This window comes from Cydia pomonella, chromosome 12, assembly GCF_033807575.1.
Source record: "Cydia pomonella isolate Wapato2018A chromosome 12, ilCydPomo1, whole genome shotgun sequence".
Taxonomy (NCBI): Eukaryota; Metazoa; Arthropoda; class Insecta; order Lepidoptera; family Tortricidae; genus Cydia; species Cydia pomonella.
The window spans coordinates 14,130,610-14,150,144 of record NC_084714.1 but is presented as its reverse complement, the minus strand read 5'-3'; the positions used below and the strand labels follow the sequence as shown (position 1 = coordinate 14,150,144).

The window sequence follows — 19,535 nt, the reverse complement described above, 5'->3', positions numbered from 1 at the left end:
ATGAAATTATAATTAGAAAGCTATGCAGAAAACCGAGTCTTGGCGTTTTGTTATCCCAATCATCCCAACACTATCAAAATAAAATGACAGCGTCAAGTCAAAGAAGAAAGGATTGAGTCTCCACGAATTTCTGTCTTTTTATAAAAATAAAACTAGTAGATGGATATCACCGTAATTTTTAGTTTATAGGAAAGTGCAGTGTTTTTTGGTGACTTGCATATACATTACTATCATTCTGGTGAGTAAAATACCGCAGAAAACCTACATAGTTCCGTTCAAACGTGTTGCTATCGATCTCAGAGGGTGGCATTATTTGCTAGTGTTTGTTTTGGATGCAGGATTCCCAAAAGAGGACTTACCTGGACATCTACAAGATGGATCTGGCGGAGACCATGAAGAGTGTGCTCGCGAAGAGCACCGGCGGGTCGGGCGGCGGCGGAGGAGGTGCGGGCGCGACGCCGCACGCCGCCGAGGGCTACGTTACGGAGAAGCTGTACATGCTGCTGCAGCTGTATCTGCAGAACAAGGGCTGGAGCCCTAGCATTGAGTTACTGCAGTGTTTTAGTGACCTTAAGGACTCTTCCATGCTGCCCAGTGCTGCATACCTTCAGTAAGTCAATCCTCATTCTTATTAGATGCTTATTAGTCATACAAATCTAACTAACTAATTCAATTTAACTTGTATTTGTATAATAAGTTTGATAGTTGCATTTCTCATACATAGACTTCTCATTTTAATTTCAGAATGATGGCATCAAGAGTAGGGCTGGATACCCAAGGTCGACTAATTCTTAGAGAAAACGGGAAAATTATACTGCCATATGAGCACTTTGCCAATGCTGTGATGCTGAAGCATATGAATGGGCCTCATGGCCTGCATTTAGGTTTGGAAGCTACAGTCAGAGCAGTAAGTTTCCTAAATACTATACAAGATAGGGACCAACTCTGTTATCATTAGTATAAATAACATTAGAATGAATTGTAGAAGAATAAATTATTACAGTGATATTCAGAGTTAAAAAGAGTAAAGTGAGAAAAGAATGCTGTATTTATTAAAATGTTTATGAGAAACAGGAGAACCAGGACAACAAAAGTAATTTAAACTAATAAAATCTATTAGCTCTATTTACTGTTACTAAAATTATTAGCTGTCCTTGGTTTGGCAGATCTGTAAACATTATGTTCAATGGATTTTTTTTTTAATTTGTCTAACTTTTTTTTGATAATTCATTAATTTCACATACTTGGCTATTAATTATTCTTAGTAACTATTAATAATTCTTATTAATGCAAAATTTTACATGTTTCAATTGACAATAATTTGAGTATGTTTTTATGAATTAATCACTGAATTACTCTCTAAGTTGTCACTTCCTTAGTCCTTCATTATGACTTTGACATGACTTAGTAGTTCTTGAGTTGTTCAAAGTCCGGCTCGAAGGACCATATGTTGGTCTAGCTACTGGAGAGAAATAAGCGGACTGTATAACTTATGTAAAAATATATTAAAACTATAAATCGACCGTTACAATAAAACAGAGCGCGGCGCGTACAGCATAATCGCGAGCGGGACGGACGCGAGCCGTCGTTTTCGTGTGTCGCGGTTTGTGGGAGAATCTCGCGCGCGGTGCGCGGTGCGCGGGGCGCGGGCGCGGGCGCGGCGGCCGGTGTGGACGACCGGTTCTGCTCCGTGTGTCCAGCAGGGCCTAAGATGATGCGTTGGTGCTATCACCACCACATCCTATGTTTATTATGATTAGAAAATTATTTAATTATAAATATACATGTATCCTTTAATAAATATATATGCCTTTATTAGTACTATAGTAAGAGAAAAACAGATGCAATGTTTCTATGACTTTACTTTTATAAATAATCTAGTAACTTTATACATTATTGTTGCATCAAATCCGTTAGTTCTGATTTTATAAGACTTGTTTATGATGTTGACCCAATAAGCGGGTCCACACGGTCCACGCACTCTGTGGACCTGCCTGCTGAATAATCCAAGTTTGTGACCTAAAGCACCAAATGCCTTTGTCAAAAATCGAAAATACCACGAAAATTTAGTTTTTTAACAATAAAACAAAGGAAATGCGCCAGAACACCACTGATTCAACCCCAATGCTGATCAAGGAAAATCAGATTGAACAAGTGGCTAGCTTTTGCTATCTGGGCAGTATTGTCGACCAGAGTGGAGAAACGGAAGCTGACATTGAAACACAAATAAACAAAGCCTGAGCTGCATTCAGTCAGCTTAAACCAGTGTGGAACTCCTCTACCCTGACAAGAAGAACTCAAGTTAGGATTTTCAATTCCAATGTGAAGGCCGTGTTACTGTACAGGTGCGAAACCTGGTTTGTCTGCAAAGACCTAATGACAAATCTCCAAGTGTTTGTGAACAAATGCTGAAGGCAAACTCTGCGCATCTTTTGGCCTAACTGGATCACAAACGTTCACTTATGGAGAATAACCAGACAAGCACCCATACATAAGGAGATCCAAACGCGCAAATGGCATTGGATTGGGCATATCCTCAGGAAGCCTGACACCTGGCCCTGACCTGGAAGATGCCCGGAAAAAGGAAACATGGTCGCCCTAAATCTACTTAGCGCCGTTCCGTGGAGCAAGAGTTGGGTGTAGTGGGGATGGGGTGGGAGGAGGTTACCCAAGCTGCCCAGGACGGAGTCAGGGGAAAAAAATGGTTCAAGCTCTACGCTCCAGCAGGGGGTAACAGGATGAAAAGAAGAAGAAGAAGAGATTTATTAGTTTCTGAGATAAAGTTTATATTTTATTCGAACTTGAATGAGTAGGGTAAGTAAGTGCAGTGAGTATGCACTTCTGTCTCAGGTGGTACCGCTTGGCACGATTGTCCCTTAGGTCAAGTAAAGCTGATTTGGCTCAGTTGCCACGAGATCGTACCGTGCTCACCCCCCCTAAAGGGGGGGGGGGGAGGATCGGCTCACCAGGTCCAACTATGCTATACTGCTTCCTGCTCTTAGCAACTTACCGGCCGTAATGTACTTTACCGCCTGGCCGCGAATTGCGCGACTGGCGACAGCGACGGCGACGAGCGACGAGCGATCGAAACAAAAACAATGTGTAGAAAGAAGCGTTCCACGACTCAGGGCAACGCGAACAGGCTTACCGGCGGCACGTATTAAATGCCCACATTAAATTAAGGAACAAAATTTTTTACTCAAAAGTAGCTTGATAAAAGAAAAAGACATAACTTATGTAGTTTTGTTTTTTACTTAGGTACCTTTACTTGAGAAACAGCTTTTGTGGATAGCTCAAAGCTCTTTTTGATCCGAGTACAAGTTTGTGCTAATTTTGGAGTATAATATAATAAAAATATTAATGTTTCTACACTCATTCTAGTGTAAATCATGAAATTTTCGGCATTTTTTTTTTTCTAAACATGACCACTTTCAATAAAGACTTTCTTAAACAATTGAAATTGAAGAGAAATGGAGTAAGAGAATTATATGGTAGTTTCTAAAAGATAGAAAAAGAAAACATGGACCACCAAAAATGAGATGGGAAGACGAAATCGTAAAATTCGTAGGGAGGCACTGGACCAGACTGGCGAGAGATACAAAAAAATGGAAAGGGATGGAAGAGGCCTTTGCCAACTGGCATACAGACCAAACCGATGTTGTCTGAAATAGTAAATTTTATGTCAAACTACATATACGATAAGAAATGTACAATTTAAACTTAAAAATGTAAAAATTGCCTGAATAAAAGGCTTGTATTATATTATATTATATTATATTATTATTATAAACAATTGAATACGTCCCATTTGCTCGATACCGCCACGCTACAGTGGTGTACGTGGCATGCTCGTCGGTTAGCTCTACTTTGTCGCGTGGCCCGTCGCACCGCCCGTCGCTAAGCCCAATGTCGTGGCCAGGACGTTAGGCGGCACGAGGATATTGTTGTGTGAGGCAAATGGTAACTGTTTATCTATAACTTGTAGGTGGTAGAATCATACACAATAGGGCGGGAGCAGTTTGGCATGGAGAAGGAGTTCATCGTAGAGGTGGTGCAGAACTGCCCCAACCCGGCCTGCCGCTACTACAAGAACCAGCTAGAGATGACGCAGAAATCCATACAGCAGCACCTTTCGCAACAGCCTACATATATTCCAGGTATGTTTATATAGATTATAGTACCTACTCGTTCTAATTATAAAATTTCCGTGAGACTCGAACGTTCGCATACGCGATACGCGCGCTCGATCACTAGAGGCAGTGCAGTCGGTGCTCCTAGTCTTAAGATTCTCGAAAACGAAAACTTTCCGCAACTTGCACATCTGTAGTTTGGATGTTTCGTTTTACATGTTTAATGTGATAATGTGCAGAGTCGGGCGCGGCGAACCTGGCGGACAGCCAGGCGGTGGAGCGGCTGCTGCGCGGCTCGGCGCTGCAGGACTACCAGCTCCCGCTGGCGCCGCACCTCGCCGCCCTTAGTGAGTTGCTATGTAAACATCGATATTTTTATTTGTATATTTTTTGGATCTGCTTTTTAAAACCACGTCAAGCTTTTTTAAGACCAACACCCTTTTTAAAACCAAGTCAGTGGCACCTTAGTCTATAGACACTTGTAAGTCCAGCGGTTCACATGAGCACTTCTCATACACGCGTTGTCGACTTATAATGACAATATGCGACTCTATGCCGGCATCATATGATGGCACTAGGCACAAACTTGCACTGATTGCAATATTATACCACTCAACTCCCATGGTCGCGACATCTCGACGGCAAAAAAGTTACAGCTGCGCAAAGTGCATGAAAATTAGAAAACGCTTGAGAGTTGACATTTTGAAGAGTTGAGGGGTAAAGTGCCTGAAATGAAATGTTTTACATATTTCAGCGGGCCTAACGTCCGAAAAGCCCGACCGACGCACGCAGGCGCAAGACAAGCTCTCCCAACACCAGCAACAACTCCTTCTGCAGCACCAGTCCCGCTCGCTGCACCAGGACAAGTACAGCCACCAGCGCTCCGGAACCTCCTCCGACACCAAGAAGCATCACTACACAGATGAGCACAAGCTCACTGACTTCCTCAGGTCAGTATAGTCAGGACAGTATGTGTCAATCCATCAGTCTTTTAATCTTACTTGTTTTCCTTCTTATTTTTAACACGCTTGCTGCGACAAGTAGTGTAATTGGTAGTTATGCAATTACGTAGGTACTCTATATCGGATCTTTCGACCCAGTGGTGCAGCAAGCGTGTTAATTTGGTACTCACAAAATAATACCACAGTCAGTGTAGTGCTACTTTCAATCGCGAGTTCGATTTTGTTACGATGTTGTATTTCTTTAGGTATCAATTCTCGCGCGCCAAGTTTCAAAGTCTTTCTGGTGGGTTGCATTGGTTTTTTTTTACCTCTCTGAACGCCACGCCTATCGTGACTCTCCCGTGCGGCGCGTCATGCACAAATAATGATATTGGGCTGTAGCCGCGCGCGTCAGTTGACGTCCTTGGCGGTCAAAGGGTCAACAGACTTACTTGTACTGTAATTCAGACAACATGACAACCTGTGAAATATGCGGCGTTCGGGTAGTAATACAACGAAAGTCGGTTGAATCCTGAACGATTTATTTAGGGCAAACAGGGTTTTTATGGATGGTAGCTATGTGCGTGTCATTTTTGGCATTTAACAATTTTACGAACAAATATAATTATATTTTCACTAATCGAGTCGTAGCCTTGATATTCTATTTTGTTATTCATTAAATGTATTTTTTTTTTCTAAATGCTACATGACGTGTGTACTACGCCTATTGCCTATCTCGGAGGATTTAAATTTAACAACTGGTGTCGCCTCTAAGAGCTTACCCCTCTGTCGAAAACCTCGGCCAATGGTCATATGTATTGTATGGACCGACGTTTATCTGACATGCCCCTTGTCGCGGCATCTATACCCACGTTGTGTAATACAAGTGCCTGAATCCGAACGGGTATAAATTCGCTTGGGCAACAAAATATATATCACATCATGAATACATATCATACCATGCAACATGAGAGTAGGAGAAGGGCCACACTGCCCACAAGCCTGCAGCTTGCTGCTGCAGTGTGGGCCTTCGACCACACTGTTACATGTACAGTACATTTACTTCAATATGAGAGTCTAGTCTACTGGCCTATCCAGAGTGACTCATCCGTACGATCGGTTCGCCTCCAGACTAGGTACTACCGACTAGTACCCTGGTGTCCTACACACCACCTGGACGTGGGGGCGATGCCCCCACGGGGGACTGCCCCCTAGACCCGGCCCTTGTACTCTAACTCATAACCGACCGTACTACATGCTTTGCCTGTGTGCTTCCGGTACACACTCCATGAAGCCACGGGCTTCCCTGTCCAATGTCCTTGTTGTCTAGGTACATACACCTCAAGATTGGACTACACCTTAGTGAAACTACGTTGACCAAGGACCGTTGGTCAACTCCTTGTTCCACTCCCATGCAGCTAGGATGTCGATTATATAAGCGTAAATATGTGTATAAACACTCACCAGGGCATGCTCCCGTTACCGCGTGGAGGCACACCGTGTACTTCATTTCTCAGCACACCCAGCGCCATTCGACGCCTCATGCACGTACCTTAATTTCTTTCTTCCCAATGACGCCATCGTGCTTTTTTCCGCCATCGGAACTGTCATCCGAGCAGTCAGTGTTGCCATATGACAAAGTAGTAACCTAGTAGATACCACTTACCAACTTACATCGCGCTTGGCGCGAAACCCCTCCCCCGCGAAAATCGGCAGACTGTTTTGTACAGAAAATTACAGACAAGGCGTCTCCAGTTGTTGAATCCTCCAAGATGCCTACACTACACCTGTTGGCAATAAGGTTGTATAATTGATAAAACTCATATTCAAAAACTTTAAATTTCCAGAGCGAATCTAGAAAGCCTGGAATCCTTATCGGGTGGTAGCGGCAGCGGCGGCGGCAGCGCGACTAGCACGGCGGGCGGCGGGCAGGAGCGCGTGGTGCGCGCCTTCGCCGAGCTGGCGCGCAACCTGCAGCGCATGCGGCCCTGCGTGCGCCCCGCCATGTGCAAGCCCTACGGCAAGCAGTCCGAGCAGCTGCAGAAGAGTGAGTACTGTTTCATCCTTACCGGGCGGCGGCGGCAGCGCGACCAGCACGGCGGGCGCGCGCCTTCGCCGAGCTGGCGCGCAACCTGCAGCGCATGCGGCCCTGCGTGCGCCCCGCCATGTGCAAGCCCTACGGCAAGCAGTCCGAGCAGCTGCAGAAGAGTGAGTACTGTTTCATCCTTACCGGGCGGCGGCGGCAGCGCGACCAGCACGGCGGGCGCGCGCCTTCGCCGAGCTGGCGCGCAACCTGCAGCGCATGCGGCCCTGCGTGCGCCCCGCCATGTGCAAGCCCTACGGCAAGCAGTCCGAGCAGCTGCAGAAGAGTGAGTACTGTTTCATCCTTACCGGGCGGCGGCGGCAGCGCGACCAGCACGGCGGGCGCGCGCCTTCGCCGAGCTGGCGCGCAACCTGCAGCGCATGCGGCCCTGCGTGCGCCCCGCCATGTGCAAGCCCTACGGCAAGCAGTCCGAGCAGCTGCAGAAGAGTGAGTACTGTTTCATCCTTACCGGGCGGCGGCGGCAGCGCGACCAGCACAGCGGGCGCGCGCCTTCGCCGAGCTGGCGCGCAACCTGCAGCGCATGCGGCCCTGCGTGCGCCCCGCCATGTGCAAGCCCTACGGCAAGCAGTCCGAGCAGCTGCAGAAGAGTGAGTACTGTTTCATTCTTACCGGGCGGCGGCGGCAGCGCGACCAGCACAGCGGGCGCGCGCCTTCGCCGAGCTGGCGCGCAACCTGCAGCGCATGCGGCCCTGCGTGCGCCCCGCCATGTGCAAGCCCTACGGCAAGCAGTCCGAGCAGCTGCAGAAGAGTGAGTACTGTTTCATCCTTACCGGGCGGCGGCGGCAGCGCGACCAGCACAGCGGGCGCGCGCCTTCGCCGAGCTGGCGCGCAACCTGCAGCGCATGCGGCCCTGCGTGCGCCCCGCCATGTGCAAGCCCTACGGCAAGCAGTCCGAGCAGCTGCAGAAGAGTGAGTACTGTTTCATTCTTACCGGGCGGCGGCGGCAGCGCGACCAGCACAGCGGGCGCGCGCCTTCGCCGAGCTGGCGCGCAACCTGCAGCGCATGCGGCCCTGCGTGCGCCCCGCCATGTGCAAGCCCTACGGCAAGCAGTCCGAGCAGCTGCAGAAGAGTGAGTACTGTTTCATTCTTACCGGGCGGCGGCGGCAGCGCGACCAGCACAGCGGGCGCGCGCCTTCGCCGAGCTGGCGCGCAACCTGCAGCGCATGCGGCCCTGCGTGCGCCCCGCCATGTGCAAGCCCTACGGCAAGCAGTCCGAGCAGCTGCAGAAGAGTGAGTACTGTTTCATCCTTACCGGGCGGCGGCGGCAGCGCGACCAGCACAGCGGGCGCGCGCCTTCGCCGAGCTGGCGCGCAACCTGCAGCGCATGCGGCCCTGCGTGCGCCCCGCCATGTGCAAGCCCTACGGCAAGCAGTCCGAGCAGCTGCAGAAGAGTGAGTACTGTTTCATTCTTACCGGGCGGCGGCGGCAGCGCGACCAGCACAGCGGGCGCGCGCCTTCGCCGAGCTGGCGCGCAACCTGCAGCGCATGCGGCCCTGCGTGCGCCCCGCCATGTGCAAGCCCTACGGCAAGCAGTCCGAGCAGCTGCAGAAGAGTGAGTACTGTTTCATCCTTACCGGGCGGCGGCGGCAGCGCGACCAGCACAGCGGGCGCGCGCCTTCGCCGAGCTGGCGCGCAACCTGCAGCGCATGCGGCCCTGCGTGCGCCCCGCCATGTGCAAGCCCTACGGCAAGCAGTCCGAGCAGCTGCAGAAGAGTGAGTACTGTTTCATCCTTACCGGGCGGCGGCGGCAGCGCGACCAGCACGGCGGGCGCGCGCCTTCGCCGAGCTGGCGCGCAACCTGCAGCGCATGCGGCCCTGCGTGCGCCCCGCCATGTGCAAGCCCTACGGCAAGCAGTCCGAGCAGCTGCAGAAGAGTGAGTACTGTTTCATCCTTACCGGGCGGCGGCGGCAGCGCGACCAGCACAGCGGGCGCGCGCCTTCGCCGAGCTGGCGCGCAACCTGCAGCGCATGCGGCCCTGCGTGCGCCCCGCCATGTGCAAGCCCTACGGCAAGCAGTCCGAGCAGCTGCAGAAGAGTGAGTACTGTTTCATCCTTACCGGGCGGCGGCGGCAGCGCGACCAGCACAGCGGGCGCGCGCCTTCGCCGAGCTGGCGCGCAACCTGCAGCGCATGCGGCCCTGCGTGCGCCCCGCCATGTGCAAGCCCTACGGCAAGCAGTCCGAGCAGCTGCAGAAGAGTGAGTACTGTTTCATCCTTACCGGGCGGCGGCGGCAGCGCGACCAGCACAGCGGGCGCGCGCCTTCGCCGAGCTGGCGCGCAACCTGCAGCGCATGCGGCCCTGCGTGCGCCCCGCCATGTGCAAGCCCTACGGCAAGCAGTCCGAGCAGCTGCAGAAGAGTGAGTACTGTTTCATCCTTACCGGGCGGCGGCGGCAGCGCGACCAGCACAGCGGGCGCGCGCCTTCGCCGAGCTGGCGCGCAACCTGCAGCGCATGCGGCCCTGCGTGCGCCCCGCCATGTGCAAGCCCTACGGCAAGCAGTCCGAGCAGCTGCAGAAGAGTGAGTACTGTTTCATTCTTACCGGGCGGCGGCGGCAGCGCGACCAGCACAGCGGGCGCGCGCCTTCGCCGAGCTGGCGCGCAACCTGCAGCGCATGCGGCCCTGCGTGCGCCCCGCCATGTGCAAGCCCTACGGCAAGCAGTCCGAGCAGCTGCAGAAGAGTGAGTACTGTTTCATCCTTACCGGGCGGCGGCGGCAGCGCGACCAGCACAGCGGGCGCGCGCCTTCGCCGAGCTGGCGCGCAACCTGCAGCGCATGCGGCCCTGCGTGCGCCCCGCCATGTGCAAGCCCTACGGCAAGCAGTCCGAGCAGCTGCAGAAGAGTGAGTACTGTTTCATCCTTACCGGGCGGCGGCGGCAGCGCGACCAGCACGGCGGGCGCGCGCCTTCGCCGAGCTGGCGCGCAACCTGCAGCGCATGCGGCCCTGCGTGCGCCCCGCCATGTGCAAGCCCTACGGCAAGCAGTCCGAGCAGCTGCAGAAGAGTGAGTACTGTTTCATCCTTACCGGGCGGCGGCGGCAGCGCGACCAGCACAGCGGGCGCGCGCCTTCGCCGAGCTGGCGCGCAACCTGCAGCGCATGCGGCCCTGCGTGCGCCCCGCCATGTGCAAGCCCTACGGCAAGCAGTCCGAGCAGCTGCAGAAGAGTGAGTCCCTACTGTTCGAGGGCGAAACGCCATACACTATTCAATAAAGGATTGATACTGCACGTCAAAAGTTAAGTCATATCAAAAGTGAGACCAAAATCGGAATGACATCAAGCGTCATATATTACAAGATAATCCCTACCGTATTTCCTGAATACAGCTTTTCGTAATTTCCAGTCCACTAACCTTAGGTACTTATTTGATACTATGAAGCTCAAAAATAGTCACGTTGTTTTTCATTTGTAGTCTGCCCCTTTCACACTCATTAAATATTCATATACGCGATGGCTTCCTTTTGGCACACTCCTATGGCACACTTGAATTATATTTAACTGTAGGTAAGCGTTATTCTAAATCTGTGATTGAAGCACGGAAAACAGCCGTAGCTTGGGTAAATCCCATGACGACGTCGGTAACTACGGGCGTTGCTCATCTGACATCTATAGCGCTGTGACCGATGACCGTCTGTGTCACCGACCGTTGGGTTGCACTCGCGCAAGCCACATAACCGTAGTAGCAGTCGACATGAATGTATACAGTTGTAGCAGTGGTAACAGATGATGTGTGTTCCAGTCCTGCTGGACACGATCCAGCTGGTGCAGTCGCTGCGCAGCTACCTGCCGCCGCCGCACATCCAGGTCACCTCGTGGAAGAACGACGACAAACTACGGTAACTCACTATTTTGTATTATGTATACATGTTTAGAAGGCGAAAATGACAAGTGCCCACGCACTGAGTCACACATCAAATCGGATCTAATGCATTAAGAGCGTACAAAAACAGGGTTAAGACGAAAGTGGAGGACCCGCGCGAAATCGCCTTTTAACACGTACATTAAATATTATAAAAATATTCTGATACAATTTGTTGTATATCGACCACAGCTATGCCTCTACGTTTGATTTTTTCGAATTTTTAACTATAAGATTTAAGAGCATTTAAAATTTGTATGAAAACTGTTTTTCGCTCCTAATTTTTACAATATTCAAAAAATCTAAAAAACGTAGGGGCATAGCTGTGGTTAGCAAACATCAAATATGTAAAAATATTTTCCATAATTTCAATATTCAGAGAGGAAAATGGGGACTACGTTTGTATGGAGAAGCGGCCGTCCCCTTTCCTTACTATCTTTTCACATAAGCTCGTAAAGGTTATCATTGTTCTCTTTTAAAATTAAAAAAGGGAAAGTTGCAAATGGATTTTATCCAAATGTAATGTAGTAATGGGTCTAAATTTTGAGTTGTTTCTTCATGTTGATTGGTGGAATTGACTTTTACCTTAATATTATGTACTATGATAAATATTTAATTTGGATTTGATTTGTAATGTATTACAGTTAGTATTTTCCTTGTGTGGGTGTGGTGAAAATTTGTATGTTTCACTCGGTAACAAAGTACGTTAAAACCTCGTGCTTTGAAATCCTCGCAGCGCTCTTGTGAACCTCTTCCACTGTTTTTGATGATGGCCTCATCCCGAATCTAGAAATGGTTTTTTTTTATTTCAATATTGTCAACGTGGGTAAGTCGGTAGAGAGAAGTGGCGCTTAATGTCACAAATACACGCAATCTTACGGTATGTCAAACAGCCATAGCGGCAGCCGTTTGAACTAACTTTACTCAATAAGATTTAACGTAGAATAGCCGAATAAATTTAATACGGGCAGCACCAGTTGTGCATAGACTGCTGTAATTGAGTACAATTTTTTGCAAAAAAATAATTATTGCAACTAGCACTCTGGTCTCCCCTTACAGACAATATTCATAACGATATCTTAGTGCAACCATTTAACATGCGGGGGGGGGGGGGGGGTCGTGGGGTGAATTTCTAGTGTAGGGCGTTATTTAGGTTAGGTTAGTAGTAAGGACCTAATGTCATGTACTCTTTAGTAGTTAAATTTCTAGTTTTAGTTTAGTCTCAATTGTTAGCTTAACAATGTTTCGTTGTTAAAGTCTTAATTTAATTTTTCTTTAATTGTGTAATTAGTAATTATTATAATATCGTCCTGTAATCTAGTATTAAGTTGCTTATGTTTTTTTTTTGTGTAATTTGGATAAATAAATATATTGAGATTTTCTCTAAAGGTAGGATTTTAATATATTATTCTGTTATATTTCAGTTCGAACAACATGGAGGAGATTGAAAATCGCAAAATAGTGAGCGGCAACTAGCCCCAGAGAGTGCGGCTGAGCGCGCGCTCACTGTAGGCAGTCTCTCACTTCTGTTCACTGACACTGCACCGGACTCTATCGCAATATGTCGAATAAAAGTCAGCAACGAATATACAGTCCATCTCTATTTCAGTGTACATTCAACCAATTTGATTCCTAGCCCACTATAGAACCTTGTCGCTTCAACTGCTGGATACATAACATACATCACTCCATAAGCACTGTCGTAGAAGATAACCATCATCATTATGACATGGTTCTGGTCTAGGAATCAAATTAGTTGACTGTATATTTTCATAGCTGTATGGGTTGCCCAAGCGTCAAAGGTAAATAATACTGTCTTTTTCTTATGCTAGTATAATTTATGTATCACGATAAGTTACTAAAAGATATGGCCGGTCAGCCTATATCTGGCATATCTGCTGACGATGTGATACATATGCGGTTACAATGGCGTTCAATAGAAATGTTATAATCTGTATTCTTCTAAAGTTAGTTTTATAAAGTTAAAAGCTAAATAGGTTTTGTTTTTTTTTTTTAATACCAAGGCGATAGCGAACTTGAAAAATCACTTAAGGTTGTTCGCAATCGCAATATTTAAAATGTTTGGCCCCTTATATTGAATACTATTTGGCATCATTTTACACCATGATGTAAGTGCGTAGAGTCCGGTTCGCTCTTAAACTGGTTTAAGTTGTTTGATACACGAATATAGAAAGCTCCAAATAGTGATGAAATAGGTACTTTTGTATGGCATTTTATATTGTGGTATACTGGAGCTATCTATATTAGCGTAGCTTTCATATAAACATTTTTTTTTGGTATTGTTGTATAACAGCAGCGGGAATGTTGTAAAAATTAGAATTAGGCTGATTTAAGGATAATAAACGTATTGTGTTTACTCGCTGATCCACAAAGCACAATATTAGATCCATAAAGATAAAGTACAAGTTGAGTTGGAAATTTCAAGAAGTAGAGACTTGATCCTTGAAGTCTTCTTATACCTACATATATAACGTGTGTTCTCTTAATGTGGCTTGCTCCTGAGGCCTGCTGTTGGGTGATTGTAATTGTTCTCATTATTTACTAATATTATGCTTTACTTTTGATTTTTATACACTTCCTTACAAGCCGTTTTGGTTTAATGTTATTGTATACGTTTAATATCTAAGTATTTATTTTACGTTTTTGTTAAATTTCTTTACCTGTTATTGTTCGTACACGTAATGTACTCGCTTTATTGCTTTTGCTGTTGAGATCTTTTTGCAGTTATTGATCCCGTTTCGTCCTTCTTTATTTGAATGTATTATCGTAAGTGCATTATTTACACTGTGATAGTGGTGTAATAGGTATAGGCCTGAGCGAAGTCTTGACATGATTATATAAGTCAGTTTCATTAATTTAAACAAAGTGTGCGGTAATTATTAACATTTACGACTACACGGAATATTTAGATATTGGTGGTTTCTTTTATTTGAGGTATATTCGCTAAAAAGGCATTCATTAATATTTTAAAATAGTATCCTAGAAACAAGAATCACATTAATGATTATGCTGATTCTATTTTCTATTAAGAACGAGTAAATATGAAGTTGTTTAAGTTTCATTTGACTAATAAATTGAAACAATGTTTATTTGTCAAGAGTTATAGGTAAATTGACATTAAAGTCGCCATGTCTTGTCATGTGTGTGAGAAGAGGTATCTTATCGAAGACTGCATTTTTCATGTCGTTAGCTAGCGTCGCTTGTGAATATAAGGGTAGGTATGGTGGCTGCACGCGGGCGGGCGGTTGCTTACTACTTACTACGCCTGTAATGTACTTATTGGGCCGACAACACTAACACCGATTATTCCCTCAACGGTCAGAGAGAGGAAAAATATGACCTTGAAGTTTTAGATTTACCTAACATTTAATTTTGATTCTCTTTGCTGACCTGATGTCGCGTGGAGAGGCAAGGAGTTATATACGCCAAAGCGGCTTTAACGCAGCAAGTTGCGTGATAACAATGATATACAAGACGCATGCTTGCTTATGTACGCCGCTTCAGCTGCTTGTACAGTCAGTAAAGCTATACTTAGCCCAGCATACAAAAATGTATAGCTATTAGCTATGCTGACTGTACATGCGAAACGTACATTTGGGGTGGTCGCTCCATGTAAATCGATGTTTGTGATTAAAGGTTAGCAAAAAGGAGTGCCTTTTTGCTACTAAAGAATATATATCTCTGTATATAATTCTTAGTCAGTCCACAAATCGTGTCACAAAGGTTTTTACTGATAAAAAATATAGGAACAGATTCCTTATTATTCGTATATACGATTTAATAGTTTATTTAATGGTGAATTACAGTGTAATTTAATGTAATTTGCTTTCACAGTATTGCAATTCTATGTAATATACGGAAAGTCTTAAAAAAAACCGGCAAAAATACGCTTTAGGTGATCATGATCCTTATTCATTTATTGAAACTTACATAGCGCAAAGGCTGGGTCTTAATTAATATATCCCTAATATTAATTATATTACCTTTTGATTAGCATTAAACAAGATTTCGAATCATGGCATTTTATTATTAAAAGCTTTGTATCGGTAAAAACCTTTTTGATTATTTTTTATGGACCGACTAAGTAAATCTAATCAATGATTGCTGGTTATAAATTCCTAATAACAAAGAATAGTCGTTCAGTACAGTGTTATGCAGGTTATGCATAAGAAGCATTTTGGTCGGTCAAAGAGGTGTGTTGCCGCCTATGTGTGCAGTAGAGTTAAGTACAATATGATAATAACGCAAGTTGCTATTTACTTCCAAAACATCACATATGTGAAATGAAGTAGAGTCAGACCAAGATAACTCTGCAACGATTTTTATAGCACAGATGTGCAAGCGTTATTTAAACCTCATAATCTTTCTATGTTAATGTCACAGCTGTTGGACCTCCAAATAAATAAATAAAAAACAAAATTTCATAGAAGTTTGATGTTTAAAATAACACTTGCACGTCTGTGCTATAAAAATCGCTGCAGGGTTATCTTGGTCTGACTCTACATAAGTTTGCTAGTGCAATAATTAGGCAAAGCCTACCTTAAACTTAAAATTTTGTATCCTAGTACTGTACGTTTATATTAGTGAATATTTTGCAAATACTGTTCGTATTCGAAATTTTAATGTTTATTATCGAAATTTGTCTTTTAGTTACATCACATGTTTGACTATTGTCAATATTTCGCTGGCCCAATATTACAGGGTTCTATGTTACATTTTCAAGATAGTTGAAATTCGAGTCATGTCACTATGACAATGTTCAAATTTCAGTTCGATAAAAGTGAAACATAGAATCCTGTAATATTGGGCAAGCGATTTGTCGTAAGCAGTTCGTTTTACTGGCAAAGGAAAAGCTTCTAGTGCTCTCTTCCGATTCCCTGGCCGGTTAGGATAATGGGGTTGGCCGGTTGAAGTATTTTACCTTGGAGAATTTAACAACTGGAGTCGCTTTTAAGAGCTTCGAAAACCTCGGCCAATGGTCATATTTATTGTATGGAATGACGTTTATCTGGCATGGCATAGTACGTTACGTAAAAATAGCCATACATTTGACGTGCCCCTCCCCCGCAAAAATCTGTTTTTTTTACAGGAAATACAGACAAGGCGTCTCCAGTTGTTAAATCCTCCAAGTATTTTACATATGGCAGGAATCTTGTTTTTTTTGGCCTGGATGGTAACCCGTTAAGCCAAATTATAATCTGGTACTTTGTATTGTTTGCACCAAATCTTTTATTGGCATTATGTGTAGTTTTTATTTTAGCCAGTTACTTTGTTCAGTCAGCATCAGATTGTAGCAAGTATAATGACCATGTCGATACCCTAGTTCACAGTCGTACTAATACTACTAAAAACGGAGAAAAAAATATTGTAATTATTACCATACTGCACAAACAGTAATTACAACCGAATTTTCCGCGTAATTAGTACAACTGTAACCTATAGTATCGATAATATATATCGGAATACATCTCTGCCTTCTCCTAAAGTAGTAGTGTTCCGATATTTGTCTTTTTGCTGCTACAAACGATTAATTGCTAACTGACACTGGAGGCTCGCTTAGATGGCGCGAGAACTCTAAGCGAGGTTCATTACATTGCGGTATATGATCGGTCGGCTGAATTGGATGTAACCGCAATAGTCCTCAATGTAACTAAACTCGTACGTGAGTTCGCGCGCGCCGCCTAAATGAGCCTTTTTATACTAGTTATCTAGTGTATATGAGGCTATTACGTTTGGGTCGAATTGCTTTTCGTATAAGAATGTAGTATTAAGTTTATATGACCGTTATACACTCTTGCAAAGTATTAAAAATTCAAAAGAATCTCACTCTGTATTAGAATTAAGAGTTCTAGTCAAAAATGGACTTCATTTTATGGTGAATTGGAAGCGTTCTATAACAAAAATAACTAACACCATAGTGTTGGATGAATTTTAAGTGATGTTTGAATAATAAATTTAATCCAGACTGATAAAAAGTATTTCTAATGTAACCGTTAACATTTGATCAATTAGTGTTTATTCCGATCTCAACATTATTATATTTTTGGGCAAGTTAACATTCAACACTATGTAGTAGTGAGCAATACTTAGTTGCTATGTAAAAGTATAAAAAATCTGAGCAAGTTTTATTTTCGTATACTTGTTTTAAGTCTTAAATGTAAATTAATATCATTTAAATAAAGAAAAATCTAAAATAGATGTTTTTTTCAAAAAGTGGTTGTATGTAATTGTGAACTTTTTGTATAAAAGTCGCCTTTATTCTCGACTATTCCGGTGAGAGGTCTCTTATTTTATTATGTTTTGGTTGAAGTTAAAAAGTATCAATTATATTTAAATAATCATTTTATTGAAATTTCTGTATTCAAATTGGCATCTTGTTCCCTGTGATAGAATTACGATCAAAATAAAATTTTGATATCCAAATGCAATTAAAATTAGAAGTACTCTACAATAGAACATGCAATATGTAAGTAATATGTACTAACACCTTACGGTCATTCAGTTACGAGAAAATTATAAGGGTGTATAGTTTTTTTTACATAACATAAGGAAAACAATGGATTTGCAAGTTCTATTATCGAGTGCTGTAGTAGAGTATTACTTATCTTGGTTAATTAATTAAATTACTAAACATTTGTTGTATCTATATCTGGCCTTGCCATGTAACCTATTATTTGCGGACTTTAAAATTATTTTATCTTGTAAAAGTGGTAATATAGTGGAATGAGAAATCAGTGCTTAGTAATAAATAAAATTATTTGATCAGAGTTTTGGTTTTATTTTAATACAGCCAGATATTTGAACAAAGCGCAGCGCAAGGGCACTACCTACCTTTCCTCGAGGCACTTCGTGGTTTTTTTGAACCCTCATAACTTGGGTTTGGATTATACCAGATAAATAAAATTATCGGGATATAATGTCAATATTGGACTTATTAAGCATAAAAAATTTCAATTACATAGCTTTCATTCTTTATTCTTTAGATTTTATTCATATCTAAGAAAACCAGATTTCGTCACGTTTGACTCACTCACTGATGATCATCAAAACCCTTAGGGCACTTCCTGAAGTCCTAGGAAGCTGAAATTTGGTATGTAGGATAGTATTAGTACACAAACAACAAAAAAATTCAAAAACTTGTCATTTTTAGCCCCTGAAGGGGTGAAAAGGGTGGTGGAATTTTGAATGGGGAATCAATAACCGCTGAACCAATTGTTGAAATTTGGTATGTAGATAGTTTTTGTTATGGGGAAGGGTGAAAAGGGCGTTAGGGGGAAAAAGGATACGTATTTCAAGATTTTAATAGTAATTCACCCCCAACGCTTTAAATTAGGGGATGGTAGATTGTTATAAGCAACTTACAAAAAGAAGTGAAATCCCATCAAAAACATTTTTATGTAAAATGTTGCCAAAACGAAACCATATGGCTCGCACTGTCAAAAAGTTATCAGATCTCTTGTAGAGTCAATCTTCTAACTCTACAAGCCCTAACTTCACAAATTCTACAACAGTCAAAATATGTGGCTTGGTCGCTTCGTTACTACAAGAACTATTGTAGTATAATAAAAAATAATGAATAGTAAATATTTTTTTCACCTCACGCCCATGTGACGGTAGCAAAACGGCCAAGCCACATGTTTTGACCAAGGTGTAGAATTTATGAAGTTAGGTCTTGTAGAGTTAGAAGCTTGGCTCTACAAGAGATCTCATAACTTTTTGACAGTGCGAGCCATACGGCTTCGTCTTGGCAACATTTTACATGAAAATGTTTTTGATGAGATATTTTTTTAGTATTAGAAAGAACTCCGCAGAAAATCATTTAAGCATAAGGTTTTCTGGCATCTTAATGTATAATATGTGGAAGTTGAGATTTTTTTCACTACTAGCTCTGTTCGCGACTTCGTCTGCGTGGAAAACTATCATACCAAATTTCATCTAAATCGGTTCAGCGGTTTTAGCGCCGAGAGGTAACCGACAGATAGAATTACTTTCGCATTTATAATACTAAAGCAGGGATTATACCGTATACAGTACCCGAACCTGATAATTTTATCATGTTCGTTTTTTATATAATAAAAAATATTGGTCTATCATATCCAACGACCCAGCTCTACAGTAAGCTCAATAAGGGGCGGTCACACCAAACTGTCTGTCACCGTTAAAGCGTTCGCTAAATTGTATGGGAAGTTCATACCACACCGCAGATCGACGTTGATCAGTCCGCTAAATGTGATTGGTGCAACTGGCCCTAAGGCTTGTGTAGTGGATACTAGACGGTATAATTATTAAATACATAGAAAACATTATTTATAGTCATGGTCGAACATCCTTCTTATACCATGTTTCGCATTAACCTCTTGTCTGTCCGAATTTTTAGTTATCTTTTTTCGAGAGTGATTTTTCTGCTTATGTAGCACAAGGTTTGAATTAGATCCACCATTTTTGGCCACCACACATATGAAAGGTTAAAGAAATAAAAAGAC

General features: G+C 44.0%; 1 protein-coding gene across 1 annotated transcript; it reads left to right on the top strand.

The window, feature by feature from the left end:
- Positions 1 to 83: 83 nt before the first annotated feature.
- LOC133523669 (uncharacterized) lies at positions 84 to 17,819 on the top strand. Its single transcript, XM_061859349.1, has 9 exons — positions 84 to 238; positions 339 to 610; positions 745 to 907; positions 3,986 to 4,157; positions 4,370 to 4,477; positions 4,885 to 5,080; positions 6,919 to 7,118; positions 10,912 to 11,008; positions 12,456 to 17,819. Exons 2-9 carry the CDS (start codon positions 375 to 377, stop codon positions 12,505 to 12,507), a joined length of 1,224 nt encoding a protein of 407 aa, XP_061715333.1. The 5' UTR covers positions 84 to 238; positions 339 to 374; the 3' UTR covers positions 12,508 to 17,819.
- Positions 17,820 to 19,535: the final 1,716 nt, after the last annotated feature.

Excerpts from the sequence above, each read along its gene's own strand:
- LOC133523669 (XM_061859349.1), top strand. The coding sequence starts at position 375 with ATGGATCTGGCGGAGACCATGAAGAGTGTGCTCGCGAAGAGCACCGGC. Across the intron at positions 611-744 it reads CCCAGTGCTGCATACCTTCA|AATGATGGCATCAAGAGTAG; the intron begins GTAAGTCAATCC and ends TTTTAATTTCAG. Across the intron at positions 4,158-4,369 it reads ACAGCCTACATATATTCCAG|AGTCGGGCGCGGCGAACCTG; the intron begins GTATGTTTATAT and ends GATAATGTGCAG.